Source organism: Neofelis nebulosa, chromosome 15 (genome assembly GCF_028018385.1).
Source record: "Neofelis nebulosa isolate mNeoNeb1 chromosome 15, mNeoNeb1.pri, whole genome shotgun sequence".
Lineage (NCBI taxonomy): Eukaryota > Metazoa > Chordata > Mammalia > Carnivora > Felidae > Neofelis > Neofelis nebulosa.
This window is the reverse complement of record NC_080796.1, coordinates 38156979-38175012: the sequence shown is the minus strand read 5'-3', so window position 1 is coordinate 38175012 and position 18034 is coordinate 38156979. Positions and strand designations below refer to the sequence as shown.

The following is an 18034-nucleotide window of genomic DNA, read 5'->3' as shown; positions in this document are numbered from 1 at the left end:
TGTCAAAATATTAAAAATCTGGATGACAAACCAGACTGTTAGGACATAGTGAATCAACATTCTTAAAACACACACGACATAGATTTTTCTGAATCGTGATCTCTCTTGCTATATTCAAACCAGGTTTCCACTCACCAGAATCCATCTGTAAATGAGGAGCCTAAGGAAGGGCACATGGAGAATAACACATTCTAAGGTCAAATGGGAAAGACATCCAACTCCTTCTACAAAAGATGAGGGCAGGGAATCAAAAGTTGATTGAATTCAACCAGCTGATCTGATGTGGCTCCGCCCCTACTCCCAGCCTAGTCCCCCAGTGCAAGTTTACTTTGCATATGGAGATCATGCCACCCATTTTTCAGTTGTGATTCTGGATGTACAGGGACCACAATTGTATCAATATTTGGATAAGGATTAGGAATTGGACAGAGTGCTGGGGGGGGGGGGCTGTTTTGCTAGTTCAGGAATGCTCAAGAGGAAGAAAATAATCATACGACCGTTCATTGAGGTTCTACCAATTGCCAGCACTGTGCAAGGCACACTTCCTACATCACTGCGCTTTAATTCAGTCTCCTAAGACTTCAGGAAGAATGTCCTCATTTTGCAGGTCAATCACTTGCTCAAGGCTACATAACTCGTAAATGCCAGAGCAAGCACTTAAACCAATTCTCAGGTTCCAAAGTCCATGTTCTCACTCACCCACCACATTCAGCAGGCTCTCTTTTTTTCCAGGGAGGCAAAATCAAGCTGGAAGATGTCTACTTTAGGGGCAAAGCATTTGCTCAAAGCTCCAGGAGTCCAGGCAGCAAAGCGACATCAAGGTCAGCCTCGAAGAAATAGCCCCTTCCTTGGTCCTGGGGTGGGGAATCCTCCAGACCTGAGAGGCCTTGGGGCTGGAGCTCATCATCCCCAGAGTTGACGTTTAAGCACAGAACCTTGCCGAGTCACCTAGGAAGTCAATGCTATTACACAACAAATCAGACGGTCACTAAGCCAACATTGTTCCTCAGGGTTGCTTCAACCCCAGGCTTTAGTGACCCAACCAAGGGGCAGCAACTCCTTAAAGGGAAGTCCAAGTGTTAGAAAAACAGGTTTTGGGGGAAGAAAGCTGATTCTCAGACTGATCAAATAATTCTAGGTGCACAGACCATTCCCCCCCTCCCCAGGGCATGCTTTTATGTCCTCCAAGAGCTAAGCAACCCCCACCTCAGGGTCCTACCCTGCTATTCCCTCTGCCTGGAAGGCTTCTCTCCCGGAAATCTGAGGGGCTTGCTCCTGCACCCCATTTAGCTCTCTACTCAAATCTCTTTTTCATTCTTTCAGGTTTTCTGGCCTTTATATCTAAAATATTGACGACAACACTCCTTCCTTCTGACAGACACACAAACACGCCCATAGCGCTCATCCCTGCTCTATTTTTTTTCTCCTTAGAATCTATCATCAGCTAATATAATATACATCGTACTTCTTTATCTTATCTGCTAGACTGTAAACTCCACAAGGGCAGAGATTTGTGTCTGCGCTCGCAGCTACAGGGCCAGCACTCAGAACAGCGTCTGCTGTTTAATAAGCACTCAGTAAATACTTGTTGAATGACTAAATCCATCTGGGCTTTAGAGGAGAACAGAGAAATCCTGGAAAACCCCTACAAGGTGTAAGTGTGGCATTCAGGGAAAATATCTAGAGCTTTGGAGACCCCTATTTGAAGGTAGGCCCAGACTAGATACTTAATCTAGTGTAGGAAGTAATCTAGATTAAAATTTATTCTCACTAAGCCTCATTTGGTGGTTGGTCAAGGGAGAGTATTTGCCTCGTGGGATCGCAGTGAGGTCTGATAATAATGTCCGAAAATTGATTTAATACCAGGCTCTGTGCCAAGGACTGTACATGCACTATTCCTTTAATCCCCACAACAATCCCATTAACCCCAAGCAGATCAAAGTGGCGTGCCCAGGGTGATGAAGACAGGAAACGGACAGGTCACAGGACTCCAACCTTCATTTTTGTGTCTCTGAAACCCATGAGCGAACCACCATGTTGGATGCAGAGTGATGCTGGGTGCTGATGGGGAGAAGGTGCCCACACTGTTCCTCAACTTGCCCTCCTGCCTGTGCCCTAGGCACAGTTGTTCCCAACCACTATCCCGGAGGTACTGCTCCTGCTACTGAAAAAGAACTGGGACTGGAGAGCCTGGGTGGCTCAGGTGGTTAAGCAACCAACCTCAGCTCAGGTCATGATCTCACAGCTCGTGAGTTCGAGCCACGAATCTGGTTCTGTGCTGACAGCTCAGAGCCTGGACCCTGCTTCAGAGTCTGTGTGTGTGTCTCTCTCTCTGCCCCTCTCCTGTTCGCACTCTGTCTTGCTCTCTCTCAAAAATAAACATTTAAAAAAAAAAAAGAACCAGGACAGTTGAGAACCCAGGACAACCCACACCTGTGGCCCTACCAGCCTTATGACCTGCTACAGCCTTTCACATTCAAGTGCATGTACTCTCAGCCCTCCTACCACCAGGATCTTATTTGGCACTGGGCCCTGGTACTTTGTCACTTTTACGTGGAATAAGTGATTTACAGGAAACAATATTTTTACTTGAAATCAATGTATCACTGAAATCGTTTCATTGCTTAACAAGTGGCATATGTTGTTCAACTGAATTTTTTTTTTATTTAAGCAAGAAAAAAAATTTGTGGACACATATAGTTACATATACACACACATAGTTTTAAAATACAAGTTGAAATATTGCCCTGTGTTCCAGCACCAAAAATAGACAAAAAGGGCTTTCAAAACCTAATTTATACACTTCACAAAATTAGCTCTTTTTTTTTTTTTAATACATACAAAATGCTCGTGTTGTGCTTTGAACGATGATGTAAGACAAGTTTCAGATTGCTCTTTGCAAGCCCTTCTCCACAAATCCCACACTGTGGGCAAGAGCAGTCTTGACTTCCAATAAATGAAAAACCTCTTGGGATGGAATCAGCACCATCTTTTCTCTTTTGTACGTTGGATTTTGTAGGAGTGTGGATACTAGAATGTTCTATAAAATAATAGTTATTAACGAATGCAACTGAGTGATGCAGGGAAGCAGATACTGAAGCAAATATGCAAAATCATTGTGTGTGTTTTTTTTTTGCTGCTCATTAACTTCTGTTTCAAATGGGTGCTCCTTTATGTGACTTGTCACTAAGTTGTAATTAAGAGAGGGAAAACACAATTTAAAACTCTTCAGCAGCTAAAGCCCCCACCCCCAGCACTAGTGGTGTTCAGTAAAAAAAAAAAAAAAAAAAAAAAAATATGTGTTAGCTGCTTACTCAGGAGTTTTTTCACCAGACCTACCCCAACATGCTCGCTGCCTGCACACTCAGAGGTACTCAAACAATCCAGTTAGAAAAAAGAAAGTAAAAATTATATTATCCATTGATTTAAAAAGAAGGCAAAGGAGAAGGAGGAGGAGGAGGAGAAGAGAAAGAAGGAGAAGAAGAAGAAGAAGAAGAAGAAGAAGAAGAAGAAGAGGAAGAAAAGGAGGGGGTGGGAGAGAAGGGGAAGAAGAAGGGGAAGGAAAAGGAGAAGGAGGGGAGGAGGAGAAGAGGAAGGGGAAGAGGAAGGAGGAGGAGAGGAGGAAGAGGAAGAAGCACACAGTGAATGTTATTACCTCCTTTGGATGTGCTTCCCTAGAACTGCAGGTGGTGATGCCCGGCTTGCTGGGTCAGAGCAGTGGAAACTCACCAAGGACTCTTTTCTCTGTGCCATACCGCTGCCCCTCACAAGGACTTCTCAGAAAATCCCCACATCTCAGCTAGAAAGATCTCCAAGCTATTGGGTCCAAGCTCTGCCCTTAGCAGAAATCACCACCAGGCTCCCCAGCGAGAGAACAGACAGCGCATGTGACACACGGCAGCCAATGGAAGCACCTCACACCTGTTCTCTCCGTGGCCTGTGTGATTGTTGGAATTGTCTTTCTTGTTCTGACCCTCAATTATTTTCCCACCTTCCCTCCTTTCCGCATAGCAGCCTTAGAAGAGATTACATGTAAACATCTCTTTATCTTCCAGATACTCCTGTCTCCTGCAGGTGGTGTTTGTTTTAGGCATCACCAGAAGGGGAAAAAATGTCTAATGACTTTGAAAGATGGAGAGAAATGTGGTGCCAATGAAGAGAACTGGTATAAGCCCAAGAGTTAAGAAAGGGATTAATCAAGGTTTTAAGGGTCACAAATTGGGCTTAGAGAGAGAGAAAAAGAAAGAAGAGAAAGAAGGAGGAGAAAAGAGAAGGAAGGAAAGAAGAAGGAAAGTAAGAAATAGGAAGGGAATAAAATGACCGGCTAATATTTCCTGAGCACTTAAAATAAGGAGCAGAAACAGTTCAAAGTGCTTTACTTGTATTAATTCATTTAATCTTAAAACAACCCTCCAAAAGAAATACTATTCTTATAATTTTGCAAATGAGGAAAAGAAGGCAGAAAGTTTAAGTGTCTTAGTGTGGAGTCTGGGATTTGAAAGCAGGCGGTCTGACTCCAGAGCTAAAGGCTTTGCATACTGCTGAATTTGAAGATCCTCGCAGATGAGAGACTGGGCTGATTCTCAGTGGAGCTGATGTCATGGCCAAGAGCACAGACTTTGCCTGAGCCAGAGCTGGGTTCAGTCCTGGTTCCTCCACTCACCAGAAGTCACTCAATTCTCTTATCCTCAGTTTCTCCATCTTTAAAGAGATAATAATAGCCTTTGGTTCATGGGGTGCTTGTAAGGATTACATGGGCTAAAAACATTTAGCACAGTACCAGAACACAGAATGTGCTAGATACATTTTAGTTTTTGTCCCATGTAATCCTCACAAGGACCTTATAAAGGATGTGTTGTCCCATCTCAGAGATGTGAAAAATGAGACTCCAAGAGGTATCCAACCTCCCAAGGTCATATGCCTAATAAGGGGTTGTGCTGAGGAAGAACAGGAAAAAGAGAATGGAGAGGGGAGGAAGAAGAAAAGAAGGAGTGACCAGGCTCCAAGTGGGACAAAAGAGAGAAATGTAAGGAGAGGAAAATGGTGGCTGCTGTGGTGAATGCCACTCTATAGTTACCTCAGGTGGACTCAGAATGACATCTTTAATTCATACAAGGTTGTTTCACTCACCATGTGCTCTCCTTTCGTTCAGATTGGGTCTTGTGGTAACACATGAGCAAGTCTGGATGCCCGCCAAATCCCTTAAAGAATTATCTATCCCTAAAGCTTGGTATCTCAACACACAAAGTCAGATCATATGTATAGTTAAAGAAAATCCATCACTGTATTTCATATATTCAACCTGAGCATCTCCTTACCTGCAGAGCAATGTTTCATTAACTTACTTATCCAATGTGAATTACTGCATGAGCATAAAACAAAAAGTTATATCACCTTTTATAGTGTCTAGCCATTTTTTCTTAAAATTTAATTACAAGTTAGTCTGTAATGTAACTCCAGTGAGAGCAAAATAATAAATACACAAATTTAGTGTGTAAATTATAATTTCACACTAATATACATACACTACCTTTATTTCTTATTGCTGCTATGACAAATTACCACAAACTTAGTGGCTTAAAATAAGATAAATGTATTACTTTATAGTTCTTGAGGTCTTAAGTCCAAAATAGGTCTTATGGAATAGATACAAGTGTCAGCAGATTCATACTCCTTCTGGATGATCTAGGGGAGAATCTGTTTCTTTGCCTTTTCCAGCTGCTAGAGGCCATCTGCATTCCTTGGCTAGTGACCTCTTCCTCCATTTTCAAAGCCAACAACATAGCATCTTCCAATTTCTTTAACCCCAACCCTACTTCTGTCACCCATATTTCTGTCATCATATCTTTTAACTCTGATCCTCCTGCCTTCTCCTTTAAAGACCCTTATGAGTATATTTGGCCCATGTAGAATCCAAGATAACCGTCGTCCCCCACCCCCCCGCCTTTTCTCAAGATTCCTAACTTAATAATACTTGTAAAGTCCCTTTTCCATGTAAAGTAACATATTCACAAGTTCTGGGGATTAGGACATGAACATCTTTAGGGGATCATTATTCTACCATAATATACTACTTAATTTTTTCAGCTCGATGACTTTTAAAATGTGTAGAAACTCAGGACCCAATGTCTTCATCAATAGATACTGCTGCATCACTATCACTTTCCAGAGGAATCTAAAACTTGATGCAAGAGCCCAGGGCAGGTGCCATTGAAGGTCACTCTTGGTTCAGGCTATAAAAATTCCTGATAAATTTTGTTCAATATTGTCTTAGACATTTTCACCATTAGAAAAAAAAATAAGTGCAACCATTCTCAGTTTTTCTATTTGAATATTTAAATTTGCACGTTAATAAAAATCACTGATTCTAAACCCTTTTAGGTTGCCAGAAACCCATTTCTACTTTATATTTCAAAAGAGACAGCCAAGGGCTTCCATGACTAATTCAGATGGCCACATTTGCACTGCTTTCCTGAGCAGAACAATCTTCCCAAACGATCAGAGGAGCTCCTGTCTACCTGGTCCTATCAATGGTTAGAAGTCTTGGAAATCACACCTTTAGACTTTCTATGTGACCATGCAGCATGGAAGCACGGTTCCTGGACTTAAGGATGAAACTAAAATTTGAACAAAACAGGAAGAGTCTGTGGTAACAGTCTATGTAAAAGGAGGAGACCAGATGTAGCATTTGGATCATGTGGGAGAGGCTGGAGGAGTTCTCACTGGTTAGCCTTTTATGGTTTCCCATGGGGGCCATTCTGCCTCCCTTGGGGATATTTAAAACAGTTAGGGTGTCTTGATGGGTGGGGGAAGGGGGAACTACCTGCATATGTGAGGAAGGAGGCCAGGGTCTCTAAACTCAGTGCATGGGACACTCCTGTAACTATAATAAATTATCTCACCAAAATGCTCACAGCATTCCTGTTGAAACGCAGATGGTCCTCTTCCTGTGTCTCCTCCTCCTCATCCATATTTACTTTCTTCAATCACCTCTACTCCTCATTCCCCTAGAGGCCTACTGCTTTCAGCATTAAAGGATATTTAAGCTATAGTTCTTTGTATTCTAGCAAAAGCAGTTAATACCTCAAACAATGCTATATGATAACTTAGGTGAAAATGCCACTAGTTTGTAACGATTAGCAGTTGTCCACAAGGCTAGAGTAAAACCAGGAGAGGCTCTTAATTCTAAAAAAGATTGTTATTCCTCTCCCCAATATAATTAAAAAAAAAAAAAAAGACACTAAACCATAATGTAAGTAAACCTAACTTAGGTAGGAAAGTTCTTTTTTTTTTTTTTTTTTAAGTTTATTTATTTTGAGAGAGAGAGAGGGAGAGAGGGAGAGCACATGCAGAGGAGGGGCAGAGAGAGAGGGAGGGAGAGAGAGAGAATCCCAAGCAGGCTCCACACTGCCAGCACAGAGCCCAACATGGGGCTCGAACCCACGAACTGTGACATCATGACCTGAGCTGAGTCAGACTGTTTGACTGAGGCACCCAGGCATCCCTAACTTAGGTAGAAAGGTTCTTCATGTGGTAACTACTATAATTTTTAAAAATAAATAGCAAATGCTTTAAAATTTATTTTCCTCATTTCCTTTGCCTTTCTATTTGGAAAGGCAAATTAGATGAAAATTAAAAAGAACTCTTCATTTTGAATCTACTTATTTAGTTGTTGGTGATTCAAAGTGATGGGAAAGCAAGCTACTTGATGGATTCCTTGCAGAATTCCAGTTCTGGCTCCATCACTTACTAGCTAGAGGACTTTGGGTAAGGTGCTGAATATGTCTGTAAAATGGGAATAATGAAATATGCCTAATGGTTTGAAAGAATTAAATGAAACCATGTGTTGCTTTGTATATTTTCATAAGAGCCCAGAATATTATAGCTATTAATATTATTACTATATTTTCAGTGCTAGGTATATTTTAGCTATGAATAGTATTCTTTTGTTCCACTCCCACCATTCCTCAATATTCATTTAACACCTTTGAATTCCTACAGTGTGCCAGTCTCTGTGCTAAATCCTGAGCAAATAAAGATAGGGGCACCTGGGCGGCTCAGTCAATTGAGCTTCGGACTCTTGATTTTGGCTCAGGTCATGATCTCACACTTTGTGGGATCAAGCCCCCTATCGGGCTCTGGGCTGGGTGTGGAACCTGCTTAAGATTCTCTTTCCCTCCACCACTTGTGGACTCTCTCTCTCAAATAATAAATAATTATAGGTGATAGATGATATAGATGATAAAGAGACGACAGCTCTGACACCATAGTTTGTAATCTAAAAGGTAAACAAGTTTATAAATAAGCAAATGCAACAAAGTGCCATAAATTCCTTGATTTACAAGAAAAAAGGGCTCAGGGCGCTTAGGTGGCTGTCAGTTAAGCCTACTCTTGACTTCAGCTGAGGCCATGATCTCATGGTTCATGAGTTTAAGCCCCATATCAGGCTCTGCACTGACAGCACAGAGCCTGCTTGGGATTCTCTCTCCCTCTCTCTGGCCCTCTCCCCCACTCACACTCTTTCTCTCTCAAAATGAATAAATAAACTTAAAAAAAAAAAAGCTACATAGCCTACAGTGGGGGAGCAAAAATTATGGTCAATTCTGAAGACTCAGAAATGTTTACAAAATTCATTAAAAAATGTCCATGACTTTTATTTTCATTTAACTCAAAAGCAACAGCTTTCATCCAGATGTGCAATGCATAGTACATGAAATTATGTTGTAGGGAATGTTGGCAAATACTTCTTGAAAGACCACATTGCCTGAGAATTCTTTTCTGAACCCTTAATAGATGACATTCAGATAAGAAAATAAGTTGGCCAACAGCTATAAGATACTACTGATTATATCTGTGCATTTTGATTTCAGAAATTGAGGTAAGGTATAAACAAAGGATGTGTTTGGAAATCAACTGAAATGTGGTATGCATACGTACATGCGGGCAAGGGTATTTGGGAACTAGTTCATTCTCTTAGCATTGAATACCTAATGAACTGATTTGACTTCCAGTCTCACTGTCTACTTGCCATGCCAAAGCTAATCTGTCCTTTTCCACCTTCTCATTTCTCCAAATATTGATGGCTTCCTCCATTCCTAGAAACCAAATTCAAACTGGTTCACATGGCACTTCAACCTTTAGCAAGTTCCTACCTCTCGATCCTCAGCCCTCTGTACTATCTCATGCCCTTGTCTCTCAGCCCCCATGTACATGAATCCTTTCCAAAGATCTTCATTCCTTCTTTGGAGTATTACTGTATTTACCAATTCTATTATCTATTGCCATTTATTGCCAATTTGATTTTTTCTTATGCAACTTTTATCTGCTTATCTCCCAGCCAGAAGCACAAGTTCTTTAAAGAAATTCTTTATATGAGAGACTACATTTATCACAGTCCTGAACTCATATAACCAAACTAATGTACTAATGTACTCTTGGGTTAGTAGTTCCAGATGATCATGTAATAGGAAAACATTTAATAATCCATATTAGTAACTATGCTTACAAATAGCAAGTACCAAAAGAGGCAGGTTAACCTACAATTATATAACGTGTGAGCTTAATATTTGTAACAAAAACATTTCACAGCCACTGAATATTTCATGTTAGTGAGCCTTTGTAGTGTTAGCCCTTCAATTTCGGTTGCAATTTTTGCCCACATTTTTTTTCCTTCCCCATTACCATTCTATAACCTGGTCTGTGCACTAGCAACACTTAAGTTAAGCTGCAATTTCCCTTGAAATACCTTAAGTCTACATAACCCAGCCTAGTATAGGAGAGGAGGCCACATGCACAAAATGATGAAGTAGATATTAAAATTAGTTTATTTTTCTACTTGACATTTAATAAATGAGAAGAAACACAGTAGTCTGTCTCATAAAGAACATTTATAATACATAACAATCCATAAAGCCTCATGGTGAGGTAGGAACAGCTTTGGAAAACAACGCACAGTCATAAAACATACAAAAAGTCAGGTAAAATGTTGCAGCACTAAAGGACATTTGATCTGCATCTGCATTTAATGAGATGATACTTGCATTTAACTGTGCCACATCTGGCCCAAAGGACAGGCTATGGTTGACACAAAACAACACAACATGGAAGTTTCATAAAGAATCACAGAATACATTGATACGCTTCATTGTGCTGTTTCAAGGCAGAACCATAACAGGGCAATTTGTGTCTTTTTATATATAGCCACATAACAATTGTATGTTACATTCCCTTCAGCATCTTTTTGCCAAAGACACTGGACCACAAATTTTTTGGTTTAAAAGTTTAAAGTGAATGACATACAAAAGGCTCCTGTGCCAGTGAAAAGGACCGCTAAATATTCCAGAGCTTGTTAGTACAACAGAATAGCATTGCCACATAATATTGGTAGCGCTACATGAAAATAGTGCTATTACAATTCCCATTTCAGGTGGCCAAACACTGTATTTGACAGTTTTCCACTGAAAAAAACAACAAAAAACCCTCCACCTTCCCAAGAGTTTTAACACTGTTTTAGGACTTAACTGAAACTCTATTAAAATAAATATTTCCGTATTGTAGAATTATTCTCCATATTTGTGTATGTGTGAACATCTTAAGACAGCAGGTAAATGACATTTATATCATTCAAACGGTATCTGCTTATAAACAGTGAAAATCTTCAACTCAATACCGGGTAGCCTACTAAATACTTCACACTAGGTTCCATAGGCCATTTCCCCCCAAACTTTCAAAAATTCAAAATTAACTGGGCATGTTAAACAAGATACAAACATGTTATAACCATAGTCTTCTACCTATTGAGATTTTTCAAGGTGCTCTTGATGGAAATTTTTCCTATTCAAATTACATACCTTAGTTATCCAGACATTGTTTTCTAAAACGCTAAAATTCATACACCAAAGCTTTTGTCCTTTTTTGACTTTTTTAAAAGGTCCTGGTCCATATTTTTACAATGCAGATGCCCTTCAAAAAAAACCTTTAAACAATCATAGAAGCTATAAGGTGACAGTGGAGAATGAAATCACTCTCATCACTAAGGCGGCATTTGGCTTGGAAAAATTTGCGTTGGTTTTAATTCAGGCACATGCAGCACCTCCTTTTCACGAAACCGAGACAACAGACAAGTTTCTAAACACATATTCTAAACACACTGATCTTGCTCAAATATAAAAGAGCCAGCAGGAGAGATGCACCTCCTAAAATTGATGCATTGCTATAAAAAGCATATTTAAATATTGGGTTTAAGTCTCCTAATAATTCAGGGTATTCCTCTCATTTTCTTTCAGGGAGGAATAAGCTATTTTGGAAAAGACACTTAAATCCCACAATATTTAAATATAAAAGCATTTTTTAAAAGATAATGCTAAAAATGGGTTAGAAAGTGCATTGTAAAGAAATAAATAATTCTCTGCTAAAACTCAAAAGGTGAGTCAGTGCCCACTGATTTTGCTATTATGACAAAGTCCTCTGAAAAAAGAATTCTGTGGTACCACTTTGTTACATATAAGCTACTTAAAAATTACGCAAAGTGAAATAACTGAAATCTAAAGGCTTTTACCTCCAAAGCACTTTTGGGGGAAAAAAAAAAAAAAAAGCCCTTGTTCCATGCCTGTACACCATTAAAACAAAAACAGAAACAAAAACTCAGTTAGCTGATGTCTTATACGTTGTACAACCTTTAAGAAAGACCCAATAGAGCATTTGTAAAGAAAACCCCACTGAATGTATTTTACCAATTATCCTATTGTATGCATTGTTACCAAAATGTTTCTGTAACATAGAGTGTTTTAAGATCTTAATGAAACGTTTTGTAGTTTTAAGTGTCAAGTCAGGAATGTACATGATAACAGTACAGTTTTAAGCTTTCTTTCTCGTTTACCCAAATAAGGAGACTCCCAAATTTCATGTTTAAAAAACTGTTTTGCAAAATTCAAAGTAACTTCCAGTTTAGGAATTGAGTTACACAATTATCAGATAAGAGTATTAAAAGATCAAGATGTATTGCAAATTGGCAGGTTATGGTTTTGGCCCATTATAGCAAATGTGAACTTACAAACGGTGTTCCTAAAATTACCTCATTCTCATTGGAAAAATCGGCTGTTCTTAAATAGGCCCATTGCCAGCAATAGGCTTATACTAGAAAAAAACACACCATCTACCACAAAAGATCCCTTTAAAAAGTTAACTGCCCAATGCCGATGCCTTCATCTTAAGACCCATTCAACAATGAATTATTTCAAATCCCAAAAGACAGCCACCCCAAAAGTAGTCAGCTATAAAAGTTACTGAAGTAGTCAGGATACCTTATTTCTAGAAAAATAGAGCTATACATGATAACCGACACTCCTATTCATCCTTTTGAGGACAAAACTCTAGTTTCTTCACAAAGCATAGCCCCTCTCTGTCAAGAAAAATATAACTTAACTAGCCTTAAATAATATTTGTGTATGGATTTGAAACCCACAGCAACAATGTCATAGCCAGGAACATCCTGTGTAGATACTGTGGCAATCTTACAAAATAGACCACTATTAGAAGATCCGAGATAGGTCAAGATTGGATGACCTACAGAATCTTAATGATTAATTTTGCCTTCGTTAACTTTGCTTTCTACGACTTTAGTATCCAAATTGCATTAACCCTTAGATTTCTTTTCTCTCCCCCCTAAGTCAGTGGCTCTGGGCAAAGCACAAGAACTGCTGGTTGTGCTCGAAAAAAGCTGTTTGGATCCATTCATGATTGGTCACCGTGAAACGACTAACGTTAAGTTTTTTGTAAATATCTACAACTGAAAAGATTACATGAATAAGCTTGCCATTTAACAGGTAATTATTAGGTTAGCTTTAACGGCCTTAAAAATACTTACTGTATATATTTCGTAAGCCAACTTTCAGCTCAATGTTCTAATGGCAATCTTTCAAAGAAAGTGATGCTGGTGAACATGTCCACATTTTAGACTAACTTTGGTAAAAGAAGATATGAGTTAAGATTCTCCGAATAATTTAGAAATGCAGTCTATTAACTTACCACAATCTATATATTTAATTTGGTGAACCTTCTTCCCTGCTTACTCTCATATGCCCTATCATATGTAAACTATAGTTCAACTTGTTAATTATTTCAATTGTTTATTAGAATAATACTCAGCAAGACAGAATCCAGGACAGTAACTGATCTTTAGTATCGTAAATGCCCCATGTGAAGAAAAAGGGGAACCTTTCCTAATAATATCCATGAGTCATTCTTAAAAACATGCTGCCATTATGCTACGTAATGATCTCAGAGGGCAAATAAATATTACCCGAAACATCAAAGGAAACGAACCTGTTGATGATTTTCAAAGTTTAGTGATTCTAATTCTAATAAATAAAGTATAATACTGGGGGAAAAGAAAAGCAGAGAAATTCCAGTAACAATTTTAATTTATTTATCCCCCTAATTAATTTTTTACCATGGAAAAACTGGAAATCAAATGTCATTATGTTATATAAGGTTTATACTTACTTTAAACAAAAATGTAACATAGTGTTAAAACTGGCTTTCCAAAATTGTTACAGCATAGCTGTACTCTGCACTAATAATCACAAAGTTGTAATATAGAACTATGTTAAGCAGTCCCATTATGTTCTTACAAAAATAGAATTAAACTGTGTGACCAGACAAGGACTTCAATTACACTACTTGGCAAACTTAGAATTTCAATGGAGTCTTTTTCCTCTTGCAGTTTAAAGCAAAAGTCAAATATCACATCTTTCTCAAGACTCACAAAGATGATTCAGGTTGTTTGTTTGGCATTTTTTTAATCTCTATCACAACAGCAGGGATGCTTTCAGCTTTAGTCCTCTTGGGCTTCTTCTCTAGATTGTCGCTAAGTTCTAAACAGGAAATGCTAACTGTCGGGGCCTTTTCTGCATCCTTTCCAGAAGGGGCTTGTGGCCGGGTCCCACAACATTGCTTCAAAGCACACTGAGTTCTGCAGGCAAGTTCACATGGGACCACACTTGATTTAGAGCCTACACTAGCAAATTCAGGCTGGATGGTAGTAGCGTGAATTCCGTGATTATGAAAAACGTCCTTAATGATTTTGGCCACCTGCATGTATGATGTCGGGTCTTCACATTTTATGTGAGCAGTGGCAATGATTCTGCTTCCAGCCAGTTGCCAAACATGTAATTCATGAACTTCCTCAACTCCTTCAACACCTCGAAGTTCTTTTATCAAATTTTTGATATCAATTTGTTTAGGAACAGTTTGTAGAAGAATAAGAGCAGATTCCTTAAGTAACGGATAAGTTGTGTAAAGAAGTATACAAACCATTACAATGCAAAGAGTTGGATCTAAATATAGCACCCAGCAAGGACCAGCTTCATAAACTGTTGCATGAGTACTATTAATTATTTCTACAAATGCTTTGCAGGGGTCAGGGATACATGGATTCACACAAAACTCCCCTTTAGGACAACCCTTCCAAGAAAAGTAAAAGACCAAGGCATTTACTACTACAATCACTGAACCCAAAGCATCTCCAAAGACATGCAGGAAAACTCCACGCATGTTAAGTTGTCCAGCCTTATTATCATCTTCCAATTCCATATGGTCAGGTTCTCTGATAAGATTCCCATTCACTTGTACTTCCACTGCATCATTTCTGGACTTTTCTGGATCTACAAAGAAAGAAAACTGCTGTATCAAATACATTTAAAGTGTTTACACACACATCCTCATCTAACTCCATCTTAGTCAAGGAGGTGAACATTTTTCATAAAATATGATTTAAAAACGTGCCTAGGGCAGTTTAATATAAACTGACATACTGGGAATGAGCCAGGGCAAAATGGCCAGGGCTAAATCAAGTTATTAAGAAGACACTACATTTCCCCATCCTCCTAACCACTCTCCTATCTGCCCGCCTCCCCCCAAAATTTCATCTTTTCTGTGGGGGTGGGAACATTCCACTATACTTTTTGGCATATACAAACAAACAGAAAATATAAAATGTAATGTGATCCCCCATAAATTAAATGCCACGGTGCCTGATCTGACACACAGCTCTAGTCACTCTTTGTCACTAAGGTGTAGAGGCTAACTTTTAAACTTTTATCATGAATGTAAACCATAGAGTATCTTGGTGGAGAGGGTTCAGAAACTAAAAAATCAACAACACAAACCCATCAACAATCATAAACTTCAGGAAAAGCCGCAATAAATGACCACTATCTAACCCTACTAGCTCTTAAACCAAATGTATCCATCTTTGAAAGGAATTACTGTATGCACACCAGAGCAGCTTAATTTTCTTTGCAATAACACCTGGAAGAGCATGGGTGAGGGGAAATTCAATCGTTTATTAAACCTTTTCAAACGTACAAGTTGAATGTCATTAACACGACACCCTGCATCTTGAAAACAGCAACAATTGTCTGTGTAGCATCATACTACCAAGCAAATAAATGTAAATGAAAAAAAAAAAATCGGAAGGAAATACACCAAATTGTCAATGTCTTTGAGCCTGGGTAGTTGGACTTGGGTTGATTTCCTTTTTCCATCGCCTTTCAACATTTTCCAAATTACCTTCAGGAGCAATAATGTTTAGTATGAAAAGCATACAGTAAAAAATAAGATTAATAAGTGGCCATCACTTTTATTTTAGGATGATTTTGAAAAGTCCTCAGTGAAATGTCAAACACGACCAGACAGGTCCGAAACCTAGGATTGTCAGGATTAGGCTTCGATTTTAGACAACTAACTGAAACACACACTGCTGTTCATAAAAGAAACCTCCAACCAGGGTTTTGAGCTCGACAAAGTCCAAGGCTAGCTGGCTCTGAATATCGTACTGAGAAACTCGCTTAAAGGGCCTAAGAACTACTCCGGCAGGGCAAGGTTTCAAGTAGCCACCGACCAAGGATGAACTAACTGGGGGTTCTCTCCGTTTCCCAAGAGGGCCAAGAAATTTAATCAGGAAGCGCTTTTGATCCTGTGAAAACCAAAAGCAGGCAGTCTCTTGTAAGGGCAGCCAAGTGCGGCTGTGGACTGCGGCGGGCTGACGGTCACCTCCTGACCCTTTTCCCACTCCCCAAACCACAGTCCCCACCGACACCCAGCCGCGCCCCCACCCCCACCCCGGCTCCCAGCACCCGGCTGAGAGGGGACCTATTTCCTCGTGTGCCCCGCGGGTGTGGGACCCGGAGGGCGAGGGGAGGAGGCGGCGCGGCGCCGGCCGGCTCGGGCACCAGGGTGCGTGCGGGCCATCCCGCCCCGGGGCCAGCCTAGGGTCCCGGTTTCCCCTGACCCAACCACCTGCGGCGGCCACTCTCTCCTCTCACCTGGCCGGTCCAGTTTCAGCCCGTTGGAGCTGCTATTGGACACTAGGGTGTTGGTCTCCTCCTGTTCGGGCCTCTGCTCGCCTGGGGTCACGCTGTTGTCGCTGCTCCCGGTGCGGTTGCTCTTGCCGCGGGCCCCCTTGGGGTGGCCGTGACCCCCGTGCGAGTGGCCGTGGCCGGAATCGTTGCCGAAGCCGCTGTGATGGTGGAAGAGGCAGAGCCCCATCACGTTGACCAGCAGCCCGGCCACGCCGACCCCGAGGACCACCAGCGGCTGCTGCATCTCGTGCGGCTCGATGAAGCGCTCGATGGCCTCCAGCAGGATGGCGAAGCAGAGGCCGGTCAGGAAGATGGCGTTCACCAGAGCCCCCATCACTTCGGCCCGGATCCAACCGAACGTGTTCTTCTGGGTGGCGTGGGTCCGCCGGGCGAAGCGCTCAGCCACCAGCGCCACCACCAGCGCCAGCACGTCCGACAGCATGTGGAAGGAGTCGGAGAGCATCGCCAGGGACGAGGTCACCCGGCTCACCACCACCTCCAGCACCATGAACATGAAGGTCAGCATCAGCATGCACAGCAGCCGGCCCCGGTTCCGACCCCAGCACCCCATGGCTGCGGCTCAGGGGCCCGCCGAGCGCGGCCCGGCGGCTACACTGGCGGTGGCGGCGAGTCGCCGGCGACCGGCGACCGGGCGACCGAGGCGGGAGGGCCGCGCGGGTCTCTCGCCGCCCGACCGGGCCGCTGGGGAAACCGCTGACGGGACTCCGCGGCCGGACGGGGCCGAGCCCGGGGGTCAAGCCGCCGAGCCCCCGCGCCTGCGGGCGTCCCCGGCGGGCCGGCGGCGCGCAGCTCCTCAGGCGTCCGTCCTCGGAGCCGGCGCGGAGGCCCGGCTCAGCCCCAGCAGTCCCCACACCCACAGAGGGGCGGCGGAGGCCGAGGCGGCGGCGGCGGCGGGGAGCTGGGGCTCCCGGAGCCCGGGGACGAAGAGCCGGAGCAGGAGCAGGAGCAGGCGGGCGGCGGGGGCGGGCGACGGGCAGCTCCGCGCTACGAAGGCTCCGAGCATCTGCAGGCTCTCCGCGCAGGTCTTTCCCTTGCTGGTCTCCTCCGCTGTGGCTCGGACCCGGGAGCCGACGCCTGAAGAGCTAAAAAGGCGGCGGCCACGGCAGCTGCACTCGGCCCGGTCTCCGGCGCCTTCTTCGCCCCCCCTCCTTTGCAGACGGTTTACAAAAAAACTTTGCTTTGCACTCGGAACCCCCGTTTTCACACGGACCCGAGCGTGACAAGGCCTCGACGCCCCGCCCACCAGGCCCGGCACGCTTCCCCATTGGCCAGGGCCCCCTCACGACAGCCTCCGCACCCCGCCCATCTGCGCTCGCTATTGGATGGAGGTCCGGAGGGGCGGGAAGGGGCGGTGTCGAGGCTCCAACAGATGGGGGCGGGGCCTTTCCCTCCGGGAGCCGGGCGTGGGCCGGGGGCCGCGGCCGGGTGCAGCGGCGGGCGTCGTGGGGGAGGGTTGGGGGCGCGGGCCGCGTGCAGCTGGGGGTGGGGGAGAGGGGGAGGGGCAGGGCAGGCGGGGTCCCCTAGCACCGCGGGGCAGCTCCTCCGGCCCTGCGGGTCCTCGCAGCACCCCTCACGCCTACTGGGGCCGGGCAGCAGACAGACTTTGATCCTCCGAGCTGAGTCCACGTGGTGAGGCAGGAGGGAAGGGAGGC

At 42.9% G+C, this 18034-nt stretch overlaps 1 protein-coding gene and 1 long non-coding RNA gene across 5 annotated transcripts in view; both read right to left on the bottom strand.

Annotated features, from left to right (window-relative positions):
* LOC131495426 (uncharacterized) overlaps nt 1-955 on the bottom strand; it is a 30105-nt gene extending 29150 nt beyond the window's left edge. The window contains exon 1 of one of the 4 annotated variants that reach the window (XR_009253942.1): nt 136-955. This is a non-coding gene — a long non-coding RNA (uncharacterized LOC131495426). The remainder of the gene's footprint in view (nt 1-135) is intronic. The other 3 variants (XR_009253941.1, XR_009253939.1, XR_009253940.1) reach the window with 3 other exon arrangements.
* An 8851-nt stretch (nt 956-9806) lies between these two features.
* SLC30A1 (solute carrier family 30 member 1) lies at nt 9807-17627 on the bottom strand. Its single transcript, XM_058700180.1, has 2 exons — nt 16326-17627; nt 9807-14663 (listed from the first exon to the last, which is right to left on the bottom strand). Exons 1-2 carry the CDS (start codon nt 16930-16932, stop codon nt 13762-13764), a joined length of 1509 nt encoding a protein of 502 aa, XP_058556163.1. The 5' UTR covers nt 16933-17627; the 3' UTR covers nt 9807-13761.
* Nucleotides 17628-18034: the final 407 nt, after the last annotated feature.

Coding starts and splice junctions, on each gene's coding strand:
- SLC30A1 (XM_058700180.1), bottom strand. CDS start 16,932: ATGGGGTGCTGGGGTCGGAACCGGGGCCGGCTGCTGTGCATGCTGATG. Junction 14,664..16,325: donor GCTGAAACTGGACCGGCCAG/GTGAGAGGAGAG, acceptor CTTTCTTTGTAG/ATCCAGAAAAGTCCAGAAAT.